General features: G+C 42.5%; 1 protein-coding gene across 2 annotated transcripts; it reads right to left on the reverse strand.

Annotated features, from left to right (window-relative positions):
* Window positions 1-1,267: 1,267 nt before the first annotated feature.
* On the reverse strand, window positions 1,268-19,000 carry RNF103 (ring finger protein 103). 2 transcript variants are annotated; one of them, XM_069796224.1, is made up of 5 exons: window positions 18,507-19,000; window positions 16,185-16,324; window positions 6,133-6,248; window positions 3,567-3,977; window positions 1,268-1,367 (listed from the first exon to the last, which is right to left on the reverse strand). In XM_069796224.1, exons 1-5 carry the CDS (start codon window positions 18,730-18,732, stop codon window positions 1,283-1,285), a joined length of 978 nt encoding a protein of 325 aa, XP_069652325.1. In that variant the 5' UTR covers window positions 18,733-19,000; the 3' UTR covers window positions 1,268-1,282. The 2 variants fall into 2 exon arrangements, with proteins under 2 accessions (XP_069652325.1, XP_069652314.1); XM_069796213.1 differs by lacking the exon at window positions 1,268-1,367 and having other exon boundaries at window positions 1,847-3,977; window positions 18,507-18,993.
* Between the last annotated feature and the right edge of the window lie 4,750 nt (window positions 19,001-23,750).

Genomic DNA, 23,750 nt, shown 5'->3' on the forward strand with positions numbered 1-23,750 from the left:
TACTGACACAACCATTTCATAAAATAAATACATCCAACTGCTTATTCTCTCCTGCTGGGACTACCAATACACTACACCAGCTGCTGTAGATTTTGAAACAGATGGATCGCCAGGAACTAGATCACAATTTATATAACCCAGGCGAACGGACAGGAAGGGACCGAACCTTCAGTCACAGCTATCTACTGGTCATAATTATCTGCTCATATGGATGTACCCTCTGTGGCTCTCCTGCTAATTAAACTGCAGTTTGTGTCGTTTATCAGAAGAATTGGACTAGTAGAGCAACCGAGGTCATTAAAGGAAATCTTCAGCTGAAACAGGTGTGCACAATGGTTTGCAAATAAGGCTGAACCTGTGCACAGGAGCGGAGCTGCTCAGGCTTTGTATGAGGAGGTCAGCTTTCAGCAGCAGAGCAGCTCTCCAGGAGCACACAGTGCTCCAAGGATGCAGTGCTGCTAGAACTTACGGCTCGCCGAGTTTGGCTGAATGCCGAGGTACCAGCAAAAGGCCACGGTGGACTGTGATACAGCGCATCACCTGTGTACTTTAGTGCATCAACTACAGCCTTATTTATATTCACAAAAGTTCTCCTCCATTTCCCCTCTGGAGATGGCAAGGCCCCAGTTCAGCGTGGGTTTCCAGACAGTCCTGAACCAACATGCTACTTTCAATAAGCACGCAGGCTAAGCGTCACACTGCTGCACAAACTGGAAGCAGAAATGCTTTGCCCTTGTTATGCATCTCCACTGCTCTGTGGCAACTGTAATGACAGGTAAAGGGCATGTACTGAGAGGCCTCAACTGGAACAGAAATTACTTTCTGGACCACGGGAGAACTGATGATATTATGCCCCTTCTATCTCCCTGCTTCAGTACTGCAACAGGAAAAAGGAAATGAGCAAGGAAAAAGTACTCACAATTAAAAACAGCTCTTCTGAGAATTACAAGAATATCCTCTTGGGAGGATGCCTGGGGACTGGAGGCATGAAACATTTGTTATTAAAAAAACCCAGTGTCCAGGTACCCTGGACAGATAAAACAATGCCAGACAGCTTTGTGAGTGCCAGCCTCCCAACTCTATATAAAGGCACAGAAAGAGAGATGGATCGCAACTGCAAGAGGGACTTGTGTTTACATTTCCTATTATCACCTTCATTTAATTATCCTCCTTTTATACCACATGGGCAAGAACTAGGAAAGAAAGAAAATGAGACTGTTGCTTCTACTGTGGCACATTAAACAACTGAAAACACCTTTCTAGTTTAGCCTTTTTCTTCTACTTACATCATCTCATGCCCTTTTTTTTTTTTTCCCCTTTTTTTCTTTCCAACCAACATTTCCTCTGGATTTTCAGCCAGATGATTTCTGAAAGGTACAACCAAAACCACGGTTTCATATTGAAATATAAAGAAAACAACAGACTCCCATTTTTCATGGCATCCAACCACTACCACTTTTCTACAAGAAGTCAGAAATCACTTCAAAATAGCAGCAGTTGGAATCTGACAATTTTTACCTTTGCAAGCCACTTTTGTCACTGCATGACAATATTCTGCTACTTCACGATGGTTTACTTTGAGGCTGTAGAGGGACTACCCTAAAGTCTTCCTAGATGTCGGCAGGTGGGGTGCTGGAGACATAGCTGGTAGAAGAGGGTCTCCATTTCATAAAGCAGTTTGTAATCAACTGGAAAACCACTGGTCAAGCAGAGAAGCACCTCAATGCAGAGAACTTACAAAGGAAGCAGTTCCCAGTGAAACACCATCGCCTTCTGCTTGGCCAGTGGCTAACACTGGAGCAATGAATTCCTGCATCACTAAGAGATAATTTATTAGTCACAAAAGTCGTGTTATATTTTTATTGTCTTCACAGATAAATCAGACCAGCAAGACATCTGTAACCATACACACAAAATATTTATCAAAACAATTAACATTACAAATCTCCTTTTAAAATAATTTATTTCACTGATTTCTTTTTAAATGGTACTGTCTTACAACATACAATATTCAACAAAGATGTGCTGAACAGACTCTAAAATAAGAAACACTTAAATTAAGCAATTGTCTCCAATTAGAATTTCAATTTCACCCACATCCTAACTTGTAAACGTTTGCTGGAATACGCTTCTGTTGTAGGCTTGATTTTTGTGCTTACAAAAACAGCATCAAGTTTCCAGATGTTGAAAAGAAAAAGTTATTTTACGATAAGTATGCGTTCAGTTCAACATACAAGGCAACCAAATGATTCTGTCGTTAACGTTAGCATCATGTATATTTTAGTTCACTGCACTAACATTTAAACTAAAACTTCAAACCACATAATCTTTTAAGTGACTAACATTTAAAAGGCAAGCAGTAATATCCTGAAAGCTTACAAAGGACATCAGCACACAGCTAAGATGGGGTATCATTCGACAAAGGCTGCGGATGTGTGTATGGCTGCTTTTTTTTGTACGAAGCCCACCTGCAGACGGGGCAGCAGTGTCGCCCACCGGCCAGCCACATCACGATGCAATTCTGGTGGAACACGTGGCCACACGGCAAGCCCATGAGCAGACAATCGTTTGCAAAATTTTCTAGACACACAACACATTCTGTACAGTGTAACATCTCAGAGGGCCAGGCTGACCAATCTGGCTCCATGTCACCTGTGGTGCTGTACGAGCCGTATGATCTCGCTTTCCGTTCATATGGCTCGTGATGACAATATTTATTGGCACACGAACAGGTCTCAACACCGCACCGAGGCTCTCCTTCACCGCGCCTACGAAACATGTTTAGCTCATCGTCCTCCGAGCCTTCTTTTTCACTACTGAAGACCTCTTTGTTTTCACTGTCAGAGTCACTTTCGCTGTCTTGAAAGGTTTCCAGCATTTCCTCATCAGAATGGATGCCAAGGCATTTAAACCTCCACATCGGTAAGTTTTTTATATAATCGGTTGGTATCAGAGGGTGAAGCCAGAGATCGGGGAAGGCCAACCGCTCTAAGAACAAATCCGGGTCTTCATCCCAATCTGAGTCAAAAGGGAAGTGTTGAAAAGAAGCAATAGGATGAAACAAGTAGCTGGTATACCAGTCCCACAGGCTTGACAGCCACTCCAGATTATTAGCATTTACTTCATCGGTGTTATTATTGCGTCTTCTTTTCTTCTCAAAGTAATCGATTAGTAAACCATGACCGAGGTACGTGCTGAGGAAGAGGGCTGGATGCGAAGAGTAGAACATCCAATCAGCTCTTACCCAAGAAGCCAAAGTAGTTGTGTTAGAGTACCTGAAAAGTTTTAGGCTGTACTCATAAAAGCTGTCTAAGTAGGGTAGTTGCAAAAACCCTAACACGGGTAGCCAGGAAATAATTAGTAATGAATTATACGTCCCTAAAGTGCTTATAAGAACCACAAAACGCTTTATAGTAGCGCCTTGTGTAATAAACAGGTCCATCCAAGCCATCAGATTAACCAAAACTAAGCTTAAAACAAATAAATCATTAACTTCTGGTTGTAAAGAGCGCAAAAAGGAATCCATGGCACGTAGTGATATAAATTCACCAGTGTTATTTCCATACCTGTAAATCCCCTCAGGAGTCCTAAGTATGTACGATGGTGTCTTGTAGATACCTATTTCTGCCATGTAACTTCTATTGTCCCAATTTTCCACGTTCACAAAAATAAACTCTACTCTTCCAGTAAACTTTACACTTAGTGCAGAGAAGAACGCTGGAGGCTGGTCGAGGTTGGCAAATAGGTATATTTTCACACGGTACTGGTCACTTTTGTTCCATTCTTCTTTTAAATGTTCAGAGTTGTAGATGGTTTTGATCCGAGAAGCAGCATGGGCTGTGATCCACTTGAAAATGTGCTCCACTTCGATTTTGCGCCCACTGTATTCCTTAAGCATTACTTTTCCCTTGGAGGTACTGGTTTGTGGAACTGACATAATGAGGGTGGATTTCAGCCAACCCCTCCTCCTGCAGTACCTACAAAGAAAATGGCAAGTTAGATCACAGAGTTTCATACACCTGGAGCTCCAGTCCTTAAATTTTTGTTATGAGCCCAAAAATGAGACATGCTGAGCACCTGGGAATATTTACATATAATAGTAGGAAATACAGGCACCCAATATTCTCTGGCAAAGTGTATTTATTCTTACAATACATTTGTTATCGATCTTACAGAAAAGTTGTAAAGAGATACGTATTCATAAAACAGGAAGAGGAATAGTGTTAATTTTCACGGGTCATTATAGTAAACAAAGCCATACAGTCATGCATGCTTTGTAACTGGATTTGAAAAACGGGCAAGGTGACTCTTCACTATAAAGCTTTAGTATTAGAAGCTATTTCTCCTTGGCCTTCCAGCCAAGGAGGTAACCACTACAGCATAACTCAGTGTCCCACAGCTTTCCCAAGCCTGCAGGTTAACTTTCCCAGTGTTTCCTTCCATCCTAGTTTTGCCAAGCAGCAGTGGGGTGAAGTTAACAAGACATTGCTCTGTTTGCAGTTGCTTTAATGAAGCTGACGAGTGTCCACTTCCTACAGGGGCCATTTTGGAAGGATGCAGACAAGCTAAGAGGTGTGGTGACAGAGCCCGCCACAAAACCAGCAGAGGACGAAGCTGACACATGCTGCCAGGTGATTTGGGCTAAAAGAATACCCCCCCTGCGAGGGCAGGCAGAGTGCTGTGATGGGATGAACTCCAAACCCATACCTAAATGAAGAAGCTCTTCAAGGCTGAACCCTGAGTCATGGTCCAGACCCCCGTAACTATGAGATGAGTCTCATGACTCAGAAGATCCCTTCTCTCATGCGTCTTTCCTACCAGCATCAGTACACCACCCCATTTATCTAGTCCTCCTTTTGGGAAACGTCTGGCAAGTTTCAACGATCAAAACATTATGCAGCCAACAGGCATGCACACTGTCTCTGAGAACCCTGTGCATTGAAATAGGGGCCATCAGCCTCATTCACTAGCCATCTTACCTACATCCTCTCTGGTTTTGGTCTATAAACATATATTTAGACAATTACAACTCCCCATCTCAGGAATCTTAATGTAACATTTTTAGAAGGAGCCATAAGATATTATGCTATTAATAAAGGTACCCTGACTACTGTTGCATGCAGTGTTCTTCTGAATTTCAGCTGCAACCTGATGAAAACTATTCACAAGGGTTTACTCAACAAAACATTTCTTGTATTAGGAAAAAAAATGAATTCATTTAAAACATAGTATTTGATCGTACCATTAAGACTACTTAGGAGCTATGCAAAGAGAAACACTGCCAAATTTTTAAGAAGTTCAAATAGCAGTGTTTTGATTATACGAGATTATTTTGCATAAGCACTGCAAAGTCTAAGAATTTTCTCTTATGATTAACTTTGAGATTTCTGTAAACATTTAGGACTTAAGCTGTGTAAGACATGTGCATATCCATACATGCCACTGGAATTACAGACAAAGTTTCCCATCACATGAAGCAAATGCTTCCAACAAAATGTTCAAAAAACATTCTTTTTACAGCAGCACAGAATTACTGATAGCTTCTTTGGCTCTGCTCTTCTTCCTTGTTCACAATCATAGGCAAACAACCATGAATCTTGCATAGCACACTGTATGTTGTCAAAGGGTGTGTGCAAGTTTATATGTAAACACACACATATTTGTCAGGGAACAGGATTTGTCAGTAATCCTAAGAAGCAGGCACTGTTTGCAAGGTTCATGCTAACCTGTGTTTCTCCTTTCCAGGTGGCAATATAACAACTCTACAACTGATACAGTTCTCTTACGTGGGCTATATATATTTGGCTTTGTCCTAAGCAAGCACAGTTCTTGTCCCCGAATGCCTGGAATATAAGGCCAAACTCTTCTATTCATTCCCTTCCATTGCTGTATTATGCTCTACATAGGCTAATCATGTATGTCCCACACGATGCTTTAGGAAGCTGCCAATCTGTGTTTAGGACGCTGATAAATAATGTAATGGAGAATTCTGAACAGACTTTAATAGAGATAAAAACATGAATAAAGCCACCTTCTGTCACAGCTACCTTCACAACACAGCAAGCCCTGCCACAAGAACACAGCTGAGCCTTAAGATATTCTTGGGATTTAGATAATCCTTTAAGGATATACCTGGGGTCACTGGAACAGTTAAAAGTGCCAGCACGTATGCCGAATCTTGACACTTTCTTCACCATTTTCTCCCAGTGGACTTTTCCCACCAGTGGGCTTCTGTCGTTTGCTATGACCTATTGCCAAAAGGAAATAATAATTTAGTATCACAGTAAGTTTGCTTCCTGAAATAAAGAGCGAGCTTCATGAAAACAGAGATCTAGTCACCCTTGATAGTGCTCTCCCCTTCTCTTGGAATATAAAGTAGGTATATACAACCGGTAATCACAATAAATGACTTTGGAGAGTGAAGCTCTAAGACAGAAATACAGTTTTTGCAGAAAGACAAAAGTGCATCATCACATTAAGTACCCGTTAAGATACTAAAATCAGTGGTAGTTAACAAAAACCTTTGGAAAATAACAAAGCTATCATTAACTAGTTCATAGTAGGGGAGAAAGGAAGAGGGTGCAGCAGGTTCCTCTTCTTCGCAGTAAAAAAGACCATTATTTTATTACAATTCTCCACGAAAAGTTACAACATGCCAAAGAAATGTTGTCTCAGAGCAACTAAAATGAGTTGGAATGCATGTACCTGGTACCAGACTAGACTGCCAACAACTATTTCTATGCGGTGGAAACTACTGATTAAACCCAGATAATACCTAAAAAACCTGACTCCTTCCAGCTTTGCCAGTGACTCACTCCGTAACTTTACGTGACTGTTCCACCAACTCCAATGTCCCATCTGCCATTTCAGGATGATAATTCACTGTGATCTATCCCAAGGACTAATTTGTTCTAACCTAGTATATTAAAGTAGTACTTCAGGTCACCTAGATGTAAGCTTCTGCAGACACAAATGACAAAGAATAAGCACTCATCCTCTGACTTATAACTGTACAGGGAAGGGAAAAAAAAAAAAGAAAAAAAAAAACCCTGCCTGCCTGCAGTTGACAGGTAATTTTGAATGACATGACTGATCATGCATTACTCCATGAGCCGTCGCAGTTTCTATTTTAGAAATGCCTCACATGGTTCTGCAGGCTTACTGGCAACCACTTAAAATATATTTTTAAATTAAGTTTTGAAACTTCCATTTGTTAGGTATTTGTTTACCTGCCATTAAACTTCTCCCAATCATTTTCTGACTTAATAATCTCAAATGTCAGCTTTCCTCTGGAAGTTCGGTCATCACCATGATTTAACAGTTCTCTATGTACAGGCTGAGACACAGACTTGGAAAGCGTGTCTGGCCTTTGAGACTCAAAAAATATTATCTGCTTTGCAGTAAGCAGCATCCTCGCAGAAACTTAAAATAAGAGAATTCACTAAGCAGAACATTCTATGTAGGGAAACAACATTAAACTAAAGTTACAGATTACACTCCCATTCCACTGAACCCAAAATGTTTAAATAAAACCAGAGGTGAACATCTAGATAAGAATCCTCCAAGTTATTCTCAAAACATGCACATCACATAGAAAAGCCTTTTTGATTAGCTAAACGTAACCTTCAAGCATCGAGACAACCAGCTGGGAAATCTGCTGTATTATTGAGGCCTCTTTTCATCACCCAATGTAACTGAAGCAGTTACTTTGGATACTTTAAACGTCTTCTTTCATGTACTTCAACTAAAAGACACCACATTCCTAAAGACACCTTAACGCCAGTATATCCTCAGAGCTACTACAGCATGATAAATGCATCCAACATAGTAAGGAACCACTATGTTTTATTAGTAAGCATAAAAGTAAAACGTTGATAACTGATAACTCTTTGGTACAACTACTCAGAGCTGGGTTTCTTCCAAAATTCTGTGTGCATGTTCTAAAAAAGCCTAGTACAGTTGTTGAGAGTATGCTAATGTTATGTGCAGGAAGGCCGATCCTGCTCAACTGTTTCTTCTGTCTGGTATTACAATATTCACTTTAAGTGACAAGAGAAGGATATTTTTTGCAAATACAGTCACCAGTATGTTTTACTGTCATCTGGCTGTTTGTACTGGTGGATTTTTTAATACTCATTTAATTCCCTTCCCATGAAAAAGTCCTTCCTCTTGGAGAAAGTTATTTATGCTGAAGGACAACGACAGAACTAGCACTTTGTATTTTGTAATTAGATAGAGAGAACCCTACTATGGTTTTGCACACTGAAGCTTTGTAAAATTTCTTGGGCTCATGCTTTTTTATGTCATTATGGCAAAAAATAACCCAAATAAACATGTCCACTGCAGCCGCTCCTTGCAGGCAACACCCACTTACAACATTAAGAGCTCACCACACAGAGGCAAGGGTTTGTATTTTGGAAAGTAGTTATCATCTCTGTGGATGAGGGAGTCTGAGAAAATATTGCAGGTTAAGCAATCACAGTGTAATTCGGTTAAAGATAAATTGCAAACACTTGGAACAGATTTTATTTAAGAAGTGTGAATTTTGGTAAGCTAAGAAATTTAGCCTAAGATCTCATAACTGAGGAGACCAGGAATTTGAATGTGGAAGAGGCCTGGAAGTTCTTCAAGTCCAAGTTGTTAAAGCTATCAGGATTTTATATTTCAAGCAAGGGGAAAAAACTTGTCAAGCCCTGCACTTCTTCCTAGCAAACACTTCCAAAAAGATATTAGAAATAGTTTGAGAACCTACAAGGAATGAAAAAAGGTCAAAAGGAAGAGCTAGCAAAGAAAGATAGGCAAGAAATAAAAAAAAAATGTCAGGAAAAATGAGCAATTTAAGTTAGACTACACAAAGAATATTACAAGCTGCACCAAAAGGTTTTTCAGTCATATGAATAAGAATAGAACAGGGGGAAAAGCAGCAGGATCACCAAACAATGAAGATAGGGTAGAAATGCAAGATAATTTTCTTTTTAAAATGAAATTAATGCTCTGACTCAGTTTTCAATGAAGAGGAGATGGCTGGCCACGGACAGGTTAGTGAGTTTATGGGAAGAGACTGCATCACCTGAAGATGGAAGAAAAACTCAAATAACTTAACACACTTAAATCAGAGTAAGCAGGTAATCTCCATCCCAGAACTGTAATACAATGAGCACACAAAATCACAGATGAACCTGTTAGGATTTCTTGTAAAAGCCCTGTCAGACTAATTTACATTTTGACATGAGAATAACAAGTTACTAACTGTATTTAAGAGCAAATGAAAAAATTATCCCACCGGTTTGATCTCAACAGTATGCAAAACTGTAGAACAAATTTTAAAGGTGCAGAGACAGTTGAATTTTCCACCCCTTTTCAGCATGCAACTACTGAAGATGCATCATTCCTGATGAAGCTGAGACTTAAAAATCCATTTTTTCCTGGAGGAAAACAACCGAGTTTCAAGAGAAGGGGAATATGCCACCCTGTCTGTAGTTTTGGTAGAGTATTGTGTATTGTGCCACATGGAAAATTTTTATAAGAACTGGAGATAAGCTTTTATAGTGAGTGGGGAAAGAAAAAAAAAAAAGAAGTTTTAAAGTGAGTAAGAAATTGGCTAAGGCAAGAAAACATCAAAATGCCAGAAAGGTGCGAACAGACTTCTTAATAGATTTACCTTAGAGCTCAGTTCAGCATATATTCCTATTAATGCCCTTCCTCCACAAACCTGAAGTCTCCCAAAGCCATTTGTAGATGACATAAAATTGGGAAGCACGTCTATGTACAAGAGAGGATTGTAACGCCATACAGGAAGAGCTGCACAAATCTTGTAATGCAGAGTGTCAGAAATGAAATTGAATTCAGTAATGAACAGGACACTCAGGGAGTTCATCAGTTAGAAACAGCGATGGGAGGAAAAGCTTGGGCCTATTAGTTTGGTCCAAAAGGAACTATAAGCCATCAATATTAACAGGCTGTGAAATAAGCAAAGCCCAGGATATATTATACCTGACAAAACAAACTGGTTGATTGACCTCACATACTGGGAGTAGTGGGGTAGAGATCAGAAGTCAGTGAAACTAAAGGGCGCTGTCAATTTAAGCGCAATAGGAACAAATCAGCCATGAATACACTTAAGCCAGAAGTCAGATACACATTTCCAAGAAGAGAAAAATCAATAGCAGTATTACGCTCAGGCAACTTACTATTTAAGAGAGACAGCAAGGTATTTTATAAACACATACGCCACAGTCTAGCAGAGCGCTGAACTTGCTCATCAAGAAGGACCCTTTCAGCCATATGCTCTATTTCATTTTAAAGAAATAAAGACAAAGCTCATAGGAGAAGGTGTCTTTTATGAGATCAGCTAGCACAGCTGGAAAACAAATACCACATTTAGAGGAACACAAACCCTTGAAGCTTTTCTTATTATTAGCTATGTTCACAATCTGTAAAATATCATATGTCAGAGTGGCAAATAAGACAATGAAGATAACTCAATTAATCCATTAATCATCTTAATGGGCTAAGAGAATCCAGTAGGATCAAAGTCACGCTGCCATTTAACAACCACACATGACGGAATAGATCTGCTCCCTAAGCTACACCTAACCCAGGCCAGAGGACTGGCTCTGACTGCAGGGTCTGAATTACCATCTCTATATATGAATTACTAGCTTCTTTAGTGGAAGAAGATGCTGGAGAGAGGGCCAGGCCCTCACTGAGCATCCATCCACAAACTTCCTCTGAAGTCTCAGACACAAGCTTCTTCATACTCCATCTGTGAATTTGGGAGGACCACAGCATATCACAAAAGGTCGGGAGATTCTCAACCAACGACTGTGGAATACTGCAGGTAAGTTATGCCACCAAGATGTGCAAAATAAAAATGGAAAGACGGGGGTTTGGAAATCTCCTTTATTTCTACCTGTTCTGATGGGAGTTTTCTTGTTTAGTTTCCATTGCTTCTAGATACCACAGAAAACAAAACTAAAATAGAATTCATCTAGGGACATATAATACTGAAATTACTGAAATCCTGATGATTTTGACAGGCATTTGAATAGGTAGCTTTTGCATTGGAAGAGCTCTCCTGACTCTGAATTAGATAGAACTGTCCCAAAAGAGGCCAATCAAGAACATAATTAATAGAATCATTTTGATCTGTATGTTAAAATAGTCATAGTTATGACATGAAAGAAGCAAACAGAGTTTAAGAGCAAATACCGTGGAGACAGAAAGATATAAACACTTGGAAAAATAGGATAATGTCAGCAAGACACCATGCCTCTCTTGCCTAATCCAAAACCAAAGTGTCTCGGCTAGATGCATCAATATTGCAGTAACTACTTCGTAACTGTCACTGATGCAGTTGTTCCTTAACTTCCAGTTATCATTAAGGATTTTTTTTTTAAATTATTTTCTCAAACATACATTCTTAAAATATGAGTAAAGATGTGACAAAAGTTGAAGAGGCTCAAGGAAACACTGTTGATGTTAAAGAGTTTGCTGTAGCAATGCAATACACAGACAGACTCCTCTTGTGGTACCCCTGCAGTACTTGAGCATGACCTGACAGTAGCCTCACCTGACCATTCTCCTGTTTTCCAAGCATTTAAATCAGATCTTGTTCAATCTGTTTTAGACAGGTATGTAGAGATTTCAAAACAGGTCACAGTAACAAGATTCAATCTCAGTAAGTGTTGAAGCTCACTCACAACTAAAAATGTTCAAGTATCACAAGGCATGAGAATGAGTCAGAGATAGACAAAGGCAGAACAAACACTTCATGGTATTTCAACTCTCATTATTTTAACCAATTCTAGCTAGGATACCAGGTGCCAGGCACACCTGCTCATACCAAGAGCACACAATTTTGAATACGCATGAATAGTCAAAACTTGGTTTTACAGCTTAGCCACAAAGACAACAACTCCAAGTGCTCATCAACTGTGGGCACTAGGGCACTGTGACAGGCTTTAAACCATCAGGAACAACAAAACCTATTAAATAAGAGACACCATTTCCTGCTGCACACACACACCACGTACAGGTAGTTCTCTCAGGAGTGGTCAAATCCTCCCCCAATCTCAGAAAGTCAGTCTCCGCATGAAGGAGTACGGACATTTGAATCGGAAAAAACTGCATGATTTTGCCAAAGGCAAAACTGATTTCTAACTTATTTAATGAACTAGGAAAGTTGTATGTATGCGAGAACTGTCAGCCTGGTTTGGCAGTTTCCAGTTTGAGATATCCAGACCCCTGGAGGTCCACAAACTCCTCTACAGTGCCTGCAGAAGGTATATGAGCATAGGAAGCCTGATATTACTGTGAAGAGTCCATACACTTGCTGGAAGATTTTTAGGGATCCACAGAGATACAAAGGTTCAAAAACTCTGGTCTGTTAATTAGCTTCTTATGTGCTTTTCATAGAACCCTTTATAATCAACAGCTATGTTGCAAACTATCCCCCCATAAATAAAACAGAAGTAAAAATATTTGAACAATTCTCATTTACAAATAACACTAATTATAAATGGACTGGTGAGTGAGTTATTAGAAGCATGGAAAAAAGCCCACTTATTCCAGATAACGTCAATACGTTTCTACATGACTGTCTGTACTTTTATTAATTCTGAGACATCTCACTCTGTTTATTATTTGGCACTGTGCTGATGAAACTGAATTTCCGCATAGTCGCTCTTTCCTAAGAACTCACAACTGGTTCAGAATCCATCCATATGGATTAAAGATGTCTGGAGATTTTTTTTCTTTTCTGAGAAAGAGACAGTGAGAAATTAGATCAAAATAGGCAAAGACAGAAGATCACATCCATCGTTGCTTGCAAAAATTAACCACCTCAAAATTATGTGTAGTTTCTCAAGGGAGGCGGGGTGATCTATGCACCAATATGAAAAGCTCAGTTAAGCTGTCAGTTAAGTCAGAGGTGGAGATAAAATGCGCTTCTGTAATGAATTAACACGGACATGCAGGCAATATGAGAACTATTACATTCTAGCTGATGGTATTCTGCACCCTTGACTGGATATGAAGACTCTCAAGAAGGATACTGAAAGTTAAAATTGGGTATCCTATGGTAAAAGATCCTGAAGGGCTACTGGAAAAAACTGAACAATCTATTTTAAAAGAATTGAGTGTTTCTACTTAATTTCCTCGTAACGAGAACAACTGATCACCTGGCAAAATTAAAAAGGCAAATATGAAAATTACTCATCCTACATGCAAGCAAAAGAAAGAATGAACGAACGAACGAAGGAACAAACCACCACCAAAATCCTGCAGGCACATCCCTTGCTCTGGGACTACACCACTTGAACAAGAAGCCGAGATGCAGAATAGACTGCAACATTTTATATCCATAATAATGTCCTTTGCACCTCTAACAGACATGATCAAAATGTTTGTCCTCCTGCTTCAATGCCAGGAAGAAAGTTCCCTTTACTTCTCTCTACCACTATGTTACCGTACAGACTTTTAAAATAAAAATAGATGTTAATTTAGATTTTAACTTTATTCAAAGAGGAATTTTATCTGTGGATCATTTACTGTATGTTTTTAAAGTCATAATGACTATAATATTGTTGGATGTGGCAGGCTTCTAGAGACTAACCAGAGAGCATGACCCATAGAAGAGTGTGGAAAAGCAAGAACGTTACATGTTACTCCCCTATCAACAAGAGAAGCAGCTCTAGAAACTACCATTCATCCTCATTGCCAGCCAAGGAAGTGCACAACAGCAGCTGGCAAGCAAGAAGAAAGGCATAAAAAGAAAGGTGATGAGATCATGAGCTAATAGGAGAAAGAACATGCTGCTGTCTGTGGCTCTACAGAAGGTCCACATAGGAGCAGAGGGCACCTGTGAACAGCTATGCCGGTAAACAAATTACCACTGAACCTGGCTGGTTGCTTTGCATGTGGATTTCCAGAAAATAAAGAAACAAAGCCACAAAACACTGTTTCCTTGTGTATGGACTTTGGCTTTGCTCAAGGAATTCATCTTGCTGCTTTAAATGATAAATTCACACCTGAATTTGTGTCAAACATCAAGAAATAATAATTGTTTCCTCTTTTTCCTTTGATTCTCTGCAGACAGTGATGGCGATCACACTACCACCCTATGCCACCCCAGAAATTTCATTTACATGCATTGGAAAAATCAAAATAATCTTCAAGAGTCCCCATCCTCCCATATATCATCATAAAGTCTTCAAAACCAACTCAACCAACAGCCACACCGCCAGCTGAGCCAGAACTGCTCCTCTCCGTCTACCGCTTTCCAGCAGCCCCCGCAGAACAGAGATTCAGGGTCAGGATCCTGAAAAGGATCTGAAGATCCTTTCTGCTTCCCAGCCAGTAGCAACGGAATGCTCAAACCTTGTCTGCGGTCACCAAACCCATCCATGAGGCATCCTCACTCTTGTACTGTCCCCTGCCTAAGCATCGAGCTGATTAATTAGCTGTAAAGTTTCCACAGGATGCCTAATGGTAAAAGAGAATGGGCAAGGGAAGAGTAATCAAGAATTAGAACAGGGAAGCGATGATAAAAAGCAGCTTTAGAGGGATGAGGTCTAAGAAAAGAGCATAGGAAAACCTGTGAAAGAACATGCAGAATCCACCACAGGACTTATCCAGACAAGAGTTATGGCGGGGAAGGGAGCAAATGAAAACTCAAAGTGCTGAAAAGTCAAAAGGCGAGACTGAAAAAAAAAGAAATTTGACACGTCTAGCAGTTTTTATTGTGGAGAAACAGACAAATAGCGTTCAGCAAGTAAATTATTCAGTAAATTCCACTAATTTTTTTTTTCCACAGCTATTGTGACCAACTGAATAGCTGTGCAAATATTCTCAGAATGATGACAACATTCATCACACTAGAGATAGCAAAACGCAGCCTATCTGATCTGCTATTATGAAGCTAGCTGAAAATATATTACGATTAAAATTCTGCAAGCAACAGACAACAGAGAACTACCGTATTTTACTCTTTTGAGCTGCCTGGGGAGGAGGGAACGTTTTTCATAGCATATTTATGCTCATATTTGTCAACTAGCTTGGAGATGTGTAAACTTCCTTTCAACACTCTCTGCTTGAAGAACGCCCTTCTCTATGATAAATTCAATAAACTCCAAATACATCCTTCCCAAAACATGAATGCTGTTTCGACTCTGACAGTAACCTGTCCTCTCATTGTCTATTTTAGGGTGAGATCTGATGTGATGACAGTGCAGGTCTAATAACAGGAAGTCATTAAATCTTGGTAATCCATTTCAATAGAAAACATGAAGTGAGGAGACCAGACAAACCAGGCAGGAGAGCTGTCAACTGAACAATTAATTGTCTGGTGGAGAATTTTGATTGCCTGATGTGGCTGTTAGCAGGGAACTTACGTCTTAAAAAAACCTCTTATCAATAGAGAAGTTGATGGAGAAAAGCATTTTTACATTTTGGTCTAGATTACTTACATTCTCAAGAGTGACAATAGATGGTTTCAGAATCCTAATTGCAAAAGTCTTTCTTTAATTTCCTAAATGTTCTCTTGTTCTCATGCAGCCCTGGGGAAGCAGGCTGTAAAATCGGTGGGCCCACAAGGTTTGGGGGAAGGTTAATTTTAAGCTACACATTGTAGAAGCAGCCTGCCAGCCTGGAAGTAGTGCACTGAGATCTTGCCTTTGTGAAGAGGCAACAGAGATTTAGAAAGTGCTCTAAGCCCCTTACATAAACAAAAACTTAAACTAGTTGGGTCTGAGCATGTAATGCAACCAAAGGAAGAGCAACACCAGAAGCACTTCTGTGCCAGCTGGGAGCATCTATACTTAATGCACCTACTTCACACATTACACAAGCTCTTACAATACCAGGGCCAAGTACTTGCAGAGTCTGTGCACTTAAGTGTGTGCTGCTTTGCTTGTTTTCTGGTTCTAAAGTACCTGGTTTTCAAAGAGCAATCCACAGAATAATAGGTTTTTTTCTTCCTGTCTGTACAGCAACTCTGCCACTTCCAGCCTTTTGTGTTTTTTTGAACAGATTTATTCCTTGTGATCTCCCTGATGTACTTTATCTTTGTCACCATCTCTCTGTTATACACTTTTACTACTAGTTAACTACCCTCATAAACTCCTCCTTTGAAACACATTTTGGAAGTGATAAATACATAAAAATAAATGATCAAATTTCTATACCTGTACCAGCCAGATCCCATCTTTTGTGTCTTCTACAAGCTCATAGAAGTGCATTTCACCACTGAAGTTTGTACTGGAAACCGATTCAGAGGCCTCTTCCTCCTTGAGAGCAGAGTAAAGCTCTCCTTCCATGAGGTCTCCTGAAAAAGAGACAATTGCAGACATTCAATTAAAATGGCACTCGAGAAAGATCACTTCATAAATCTGGTAACAGTTTAACTAACTATATTTTGCATGGTGGCTCAAAGAACCTTTTCAGTACAAAGGCAGATAAACTTTAAAGTTATTCTAATTCTATCTATAGTGACATGACTATGAACAATTTGACTTCAGCTGTCAGACCACAGAAGACGTGAACACTATGCTTCTGATTACACAGATGTACCACACATGCAACTGAGCGCACAAAAGATAAAATGAACATTTTCTAAGCCTCACTCTCTGAAAATAACAATACTCAGTGGCTGAGAGCAATTTTAATTGATGTCACCTTTGCTTTCATTTCACAGGACAGTAATTTTGCAGCAACCAACTTCTTAACACTGATAATTCCAACAGACATCAAAAATTCCCATCAATAATTTTGTACTTAAAAAAACGTGCTGATTGTCCCATTGCAAGTAAAGCTCTCAGATAGAATAATTTAGCTGTTGGCTTCTGCTTGCACAGTTGGCAAAAGTTCCCATGAACTTCAACCCTTGCGACATAAAGAGCTCACAGTAAAATCATCTGATAATGTTTCCTTTGTAGCCTCATTTCCTTCTCATGTTTTGTTTTATAATCATTACAAATGCAGTTAATGGCAACTAGCATTCTAATAACTAATCTATTAAGCTTGAAGAAATGAAGTCTTGTCCAAAAAGGCCGTTTCCTTCAAAATATAAAATAAAAAAAGTGTTTCGGCTGAAACCCTTGAGGGGTTTCCAAAAGTATTCATAGAATTTAGAAAAAAAAAACAAACACCAAACCACAAAAAAAACCAGCGGAAAAATGCTGCAAAGCCTGTTGCTATGATAAGTGTTTCCACGACATCTGAAGAAGTTGGTTAATAGAGTTTCTTTGGATTTAAACACTTCTCTGCAGCATTTGCAACCCAAACATCATGACATAATGAAAGTACCTGAGAGCCAAGGAGTGAAAGTGACTGGAAACAAAAGTGAAATCACCTAATGCTTTTTACGGTTGGAGCGGCAAAGCAAATCAACAACATAAATAAACAATGAACAATAAAAGCAAATTAGATTGAAATGCCCAGCATTAATATCAATTATTGAAAACAGTTAGCGTTTTTAAGGTTATGGCACTCACTATATTCATCCAAATCCTTCTCTTTTTCTGTCCGGACATTTGAGCCCTCACTATTCATGCCGATCACTGGGATTTCTCTCTCTCCTGGATCAGCTGCCCATTTGATCATCGATTTAAGAGCAGCTACTCACATTTTCCTGCTTGGCTGGCACTACAGCTATTACATCAGCCCCATCTCCCAGTCCTTGGGGCCAGCTCCCTCCGACTACTCCAGGCCAGCATCCTTACTTTCAAGGCACTTCTGCCATTCCTTACATCTCCACTGCTCGTCACCCTTTGCTATTCATCACCCCCCCAAAAGTCCACCTCTTCACCTGGTTTTCCCTACTTCCGAAACGCCTCCCTGCCTTTTTCCAAGCCATTTTTTTGTACGTAGGCTCTACTTCTGCTCCTCTTCTATAAAACCACCGCATCCCTCTGTACGCATCCCCTCCGCTCCTCAGCTACAAAACCGCTGCTCTCCTCAGCACCCATCTTGACAGCAATACCTGTAATAAAAACCAGCGAACGGGTAGGGCGAGGAATCCACAGAAAAAAGCCGGCCCCAGCTGTAAACGGTGACCCGCTGCGTATACCTGGACTCTCTCCTCCTCGTTTTTCACGGCGCACGACGCTCGCTCTCATCCGTGCGACCACCGCCTCGCCACCCCGACCCCAACGGCCCACACTGACCCGGCGCAACGAACCCTCTCTAACGAAGGCCTTCCCTCCCTCCACGCAGCCTATCTGGGCTTAAAACACCGCCGAAGGTTTTTCACGTCACCGTCCCCGAGCTTCCCCCCTCGCCTTCCTCCATTTAAGCGCTCCTGCGCCTCGGTCCTTGGTGGGGGGACACCAGCTCGCTCCCCAAATCCACCCTGCCGTCGCGCTGGCCCCGCAGGGCTGGGAGCCGGCGCCCGGGTCTCCGGCCCGAAGGGCGGCAGGAGCCCACGCGCGGGGGGGGGGGTGTCACAGGGGACCCTCCCTCCCCACGCGTGGGTCGGGGAAGGGGGGGGGAAGCTGAGCTCGGCGTACCTGACTTCTCCACCAGCTCCCGCACATCCTTCTTCTCGGGCAGCCCCGAGTGCCCCAACCCCCGGCACTCCAGGATGGTCCGCAGCTTCCTGAAGCTGAGCGCCACCGGGTCCACCAGCTGCGTGGCGAGGAAACCGCTCTCGTACCACGCCACGGCCTCGAACACCCTGGCCAGGACGAAGAGCGCCAGGAAGTAGAGCAGCAAACAGCACAGCTTCACCCACATCTTTCCCGCCGGGGGAAGGGGGGCGGCGGGGGGGGGCTGCCCGCCTGAGGGGACGGGGAGAGCCGAGCCGGAGGCCGGGCTGCCGCGGGGCGGCGAGGGGAGCCCGGGAAGAAGGAGGAGGAGGAGGAGGAGGAGGAGAGGGGGGGGGGCTGTCAGCACGGCGGGACCGCGGCCCCCCCGCCTCCCTCCCGCCGCTGTCCCCGCCCCGGCGGAGCGGCGGCCGCCGACGGAGACATAACAAGTGACGTCTGCAGCCGGGGACGGCGGCGGCGGCGGCGGGCGGGGCGGAGGGCGGGAGGGGCGACCGGGGCTGCCCCCCCCCCCCCCCCCGTTCCCTCACCGGTGATTCAGCAGCTCGGTCAGACCCCCACCCCGGTCACCGGGGCTTGGAGGTCACTGGCGTCCCTGGCCCCGGCATCGACTTCGGACCCAGCGGCTGAAAAAAATAAAAAATAAAAAAAATTAAAAAAAATACCTCAGATATCAGGTTATCGGGCGACCCCCCCCCCCCCCGCCTCAATCAACGTTTTTCATGAGAAGAAGAATATCAAATATCAAAAATATCAGCCGGAATTGCGTCGATCCGTTCGGACCGTTGTGAGGCGGCTTAACGGGGCCGCTTGGGTTGGGGCTGTGTGGGGCATAGGTGTGAGCCCCCCCCGCTCCCGCCTGCGGCCCTGAGGTGCCGCGGAAGGGAATAATAAAGTGAAATCCATCTGCAGGGATCGGAACTGGGATTCTGCTGCTTTGCCTCGGGCGAAATACAACCGGCGAGCAGCACCGCTGCTTTGGGACGAAGGTTGAGACGGGGCCGGGCCTTCACGTCGGAGCGCGGCATGGATCCCCGTTTGAGTGGATCCCCGTTTGAGCGGATCCCCAAGTGATCGTCCAGGGCTGTGCAAGAAGCGTGAGGCTGCGAAGATACCGATATCGTAAATCGACCTCTACTATATCAATACAGTTTAGTCTGCTACGAAAAACACGCTAAAATCAAGCTTCGTCTTTGAGACGAAGGCTCTCCTCTGAAGGAAACTCAACGTTTCTTTTGTGTGTGTAAGTTATTTTCAGAATCCATAATTTGCATGAAAATCGCCGACTCATACAGTTGAGCACAAAAATAGCACAGGTTCATCTTAAAAACACTGACAACCCCCCAGAGTGCACACGCTGAAGTAATTTTGTGCTATCGAATTTCAAAAAGACACACTAATATTGACCTGTAGAAAGCATTTGAATGGCTGCTCTCCTCAGAGCCTTTAAAACACTTTTACAGGGTACTTGGCGTGCTGGTATGATTTAAAAAGGAGAAAAAAACTCCACCCAGGTTCAGCCCGTTTTGTCAGGTAGCAACCACGACTTCTTCAAGAAGAAAAATCATGGCACCCTCTTCTTCAGCAATGGGCTCATTTTGTTTCTTGAAGGGGGAAGAGCAGAGGGATTGCAGAAGCAGCTGCTCACAAAACTAAGCCCTTAAGGGCTGGTGAATGTCGCGCCTTGCACTGGGAGTCATGCAAAACTTTATACTTCAGAATTTGTATGTGGTAAAGATTGGAGGTGGACTGCAAACCCCTATCTCTGCTGATGCTGCTCAATTAAATACAAAGGGATTTCAGCAGCTCAGCTGGGTCTGCAGCGACCCTCGGGTGGGAAGTCCAGCCGGGACAGAACGTACCGGAGGGACGGTCCACTGAAGGAGCTCGCTGGAGGCCGGGCTGAAGTGCTGCTCGCTCTCTCCTTCAAAGCCGCTGCAGTTTGGTAAAATCCCCGTTCAAGAGAGCCAGGGCCCATCTCCCTGATGAGAAAGTGGCAAAGCATCAGTAAGATGAATCCTTTCCCCTTGGCAAAAAACAAGAGAGCAGCTTTGTTATTGCAGCTGGCAGAGCCCAGGGACTTTCAATTAAACGCACGCGTAACATCACTCGTCATGGGGGCCAGAGGCAGGCTCTCCCCGAGCCCTGAAAAGACACCCTAGGAACAGAGTTATTTATCAAAAGCTTTGTGAAGGCCCATTGCTTTTGTCACACGTACAAGAAGTTGCCCGATTTCTCTTCCTTTTGTTTCGAGTGACCAGCTCGAGCGTTATGTGAAGTGATGGGCGGGAAGAAGGGATGGGAGTTAGGTGTTTGAAGAGGAACATTGTATGTTTACCTTGAGTTAGAAAACATATCGTTTGGGGGGGGGGGTGTTGGTTTGTTTGGCTTTGATGAGCACCGCAGACCCCCCTCCACCCGATCCCCGTGTTTCTCCCCTGCAACGCATTCGGGGATGCCCTCGCTTCCTCCAGCAGGAAGGCACCTACCAACAATGACGAGTCCACGCTCACAGCTAAACTATTTGTAACATCAACTGCTGGGGAGGCTGTCACCAGTATGTCATTTCCTAATGCTCATGGGCTGAGTTAAATCGATTCTTAACATTCCCCAGTGGTAACTGATGATGAGTCCCCTGCAGAGATGAAGCTCATCATCTGCCAAAACTCAGAACCCTGGAGTTGTTTCAAGAAAGTAAAAATGATGTTTCAAACCACTACTCGAACACCGCCAGCACAAACAAAAGCAAAGTGGCTACCAGCAGAGAAGCACCCAGGCAATGAGGCAGGACAGGGGCAGAGCTGGAAACGAAGAACAGGGACGGGTATGACCAAGAACTGCAGGTGATAAGTTGACCAAAGGCCTGGCAGAGAAAACCTAGTTCCTCTCGCAGGCTCTCTGGTCCTCTCTTTCCTCCCTACCTTTACATCCCTGATTTACTAAGCCAACCCTACCAGAAAATGTTACGTTTTCTAGATACAGCCATGATTTGTTGGTTTCCAGCTGCAACTCAGAACGTCTTTGACATGTCACCTGCAAACAATTTCTCAGGTAGTTTTAATTATCTGGAAAATCTAAATATCTTAACAGTGAACTAAAATTCATTTGGGCTGAAGACAAAGCTGACACACACTGGCATTTTTAAAGACCCCAGGGTTAATTCTACCTAATTAATGACACTGAACAGTCATCACTCAGTCAGTCCTGTGCTCATAGAGCAAATATTACAAATGTGAAGAAAATGAAGAATATAAATTCCACTGTTAAACAAAAACCCAAAGCAGGGATCTGCTTTTAAACAATTTTGGCAGCAAAAATATTTTACTGTGATTTACGAGAGAATGAGACCAAATCCTGAGAACTGGGACAGCCATCTTTTCTTGTCAGACAGCCAAATCTGAAGTCTTGGCTGCCCGTTGATAAATGGCAAGGATTCCCTCTCCTCCCCCATCCTCTCCTGTGAGCAGTTGCTGACTGTGCAGCCTGGGAATACAGACAATAATCCACTTTCTGGACTTCTATGGGGAACATTAAGAAAAGTATTGGCATTCTGAAGTCACTAAAACCGAGGACTGAAAACCTTAATTCAATCCCTTACCATGTTAAAATATTATTATGCCTTTTTTTTTTTGACAGTTTTAATGTTGCCATATATCAAGATAACTTTCAGCTACCTGAAACACAGTTTTCCTAAGAGCTAGCCAACTCTGTAAATACAGTTGTTAGGAGTTCACTAACATAGAGTCTCTTGATGTACTTCTTAAACAGCACAGGTGCATCTCAACACATTTTCATGTGTGACCTGAAACTGTGACTACTTGTCATTTTCTGATATGAAATAAACCACAAGCCTGTATGACAGCCTCAAAGCAAGATGACAGAAGGCCAGATGCTATTTTATTGTACGTAGAGGAATTTTAAATCAGAAGATGTTTCCTACAATCTACAAGTGGCCAAATGGAAGCAGATTTAATATATAGGTGTTATTCTGTAATACAATGGCCAATATTTGACACCTCAGCTAAAGCACCGGCTGTTTGGGTGAGGCAATCCTGACGTGATCTAATAGTGATTCACCCAGTAATTCAGGTTGGACAGGAGCTCAGGAGGTTATGAAGTCCAACCTTCTGCTCAGCGCAGGGTCAGCTGTGGCACCACAGCAGGTTGCTCAGGGCTTTATGCAGTCTACATTTTTTTCTGATAGTCACCCCTTCCTCTCTTGTGGCAATTTTCCTTGCCTACAAACATGCAGTGGTCAACACCACAGAAACATACATCAGTCAAGGCCAAATGAACTTACGGGAGAAGAATACATTAATTAAAGCTTGAAATCTTAAGACACTTTTTTCCTAGGCAGTTGGTATTGTCTTTTTTTTTTGTAACAGTGAAAAACTATGTGTTGCCCCCTGGAGAAGACAGGCTCTGTTTAATGACCAAATAAAAAAAAATAATGGGGAGACCTTGCTTGAATGTGCTGAGAAGACCAAGGAGGCCATAGGGTAGAGAACTTAACAAACTAAACCACTGTGCTAATGACTCAAGAAACAAGAAGATACGTGCGTGTCTTTAAACATTGTCTATGATTACATGAAGAGCAAGGATACAAACAAAAGCAGAAGTCTGGGCCTAAATCTGACTGAGTGACAGTGACTTGTAAGGATCTACCCAAGTCATGTATTCTTATGAGAATACAGATTTCTTGATTTTCTTGTCCTGTTCCAGCAGTATGGGCACAGACGAAGCAACACTGTCCCAGGCTCAGACCAAATGCTGGTTTTGCAGTCAACTTTGTCCAGGTTTATTAGGAGCTTTGGTGGTACAGTCGCATGTGCCTTGTGCTGCCGTTTCCACATACTGAAGCTGGAGTATGTTAAGCAAGTGGTATTCGAGCCAAGAAATGTCTTTTGAGCACATTTTTACAAGGCGCTTGCCAGTCAGATGCATGGTTTCAGTCTGTAAGCCAACATAAAACTGAAGAGGAAGTCTACTGACCAAGTTAACGACCTAACCACAGACTAAATGTTCTGTTCCCGGCACTCCAGGCGTCTTAATGCAGCCCTGACTCTGTTTAAACCCGCTCTTCGGTATGTCCTCGTGAAACGTCCGGGCCGGCTGCGAGATGCGTTCCCCACAGCCTGACTGGAAGCGAACCCCCTTCTGCCCCCGGTGCCACACCACTGCGCTGATCCCCCCCCCCCCTCCGCCGCG

Source organism: Haliaeetus albicilla, chromosome 1 (genome assembly GCF_947461875.1).
Source record: "Haliaeetus albicilla chromosome 1, bHalAlb1.1, whole genome shotgun sequence".
Classification (NCBI taxonomy): domain Eukaryota; kingdom Metazoa; phylum Chordata; class Aves; order Accipitriformes; family Accipitridae; genus Haliaeetus; species Haliaeetus albicilla.

What these genes read in the sequence shown, in the direction of transcription:
- RNF103 (XM_069796213.1), bottom strand. Translation starts at nt 18,732, where the DNA reads ATGTGGGTGAAGCTGTGCTGTTTGCTGCTCTACTTCCTGGCGCTCTTC. An exon ending in GGAGCTGGTGGAGAAGTCAG is followed by an intron (nt 16,325 to 18,506) that starts GTACGCCGAGCT and finishes TCTCTTTTTCAG; the next exon opens with GAGACCTCATGGAAGGAGAG. An exon ending in AACTGTTCCAGTGACCCCAG is followed by an intron (nt 3,978 to 6,132) that starts GTATATCCTTAA and finishes TTTTCTTTGTAG; the next exon opens with GTACTGCAGGAGGAGGGGTT.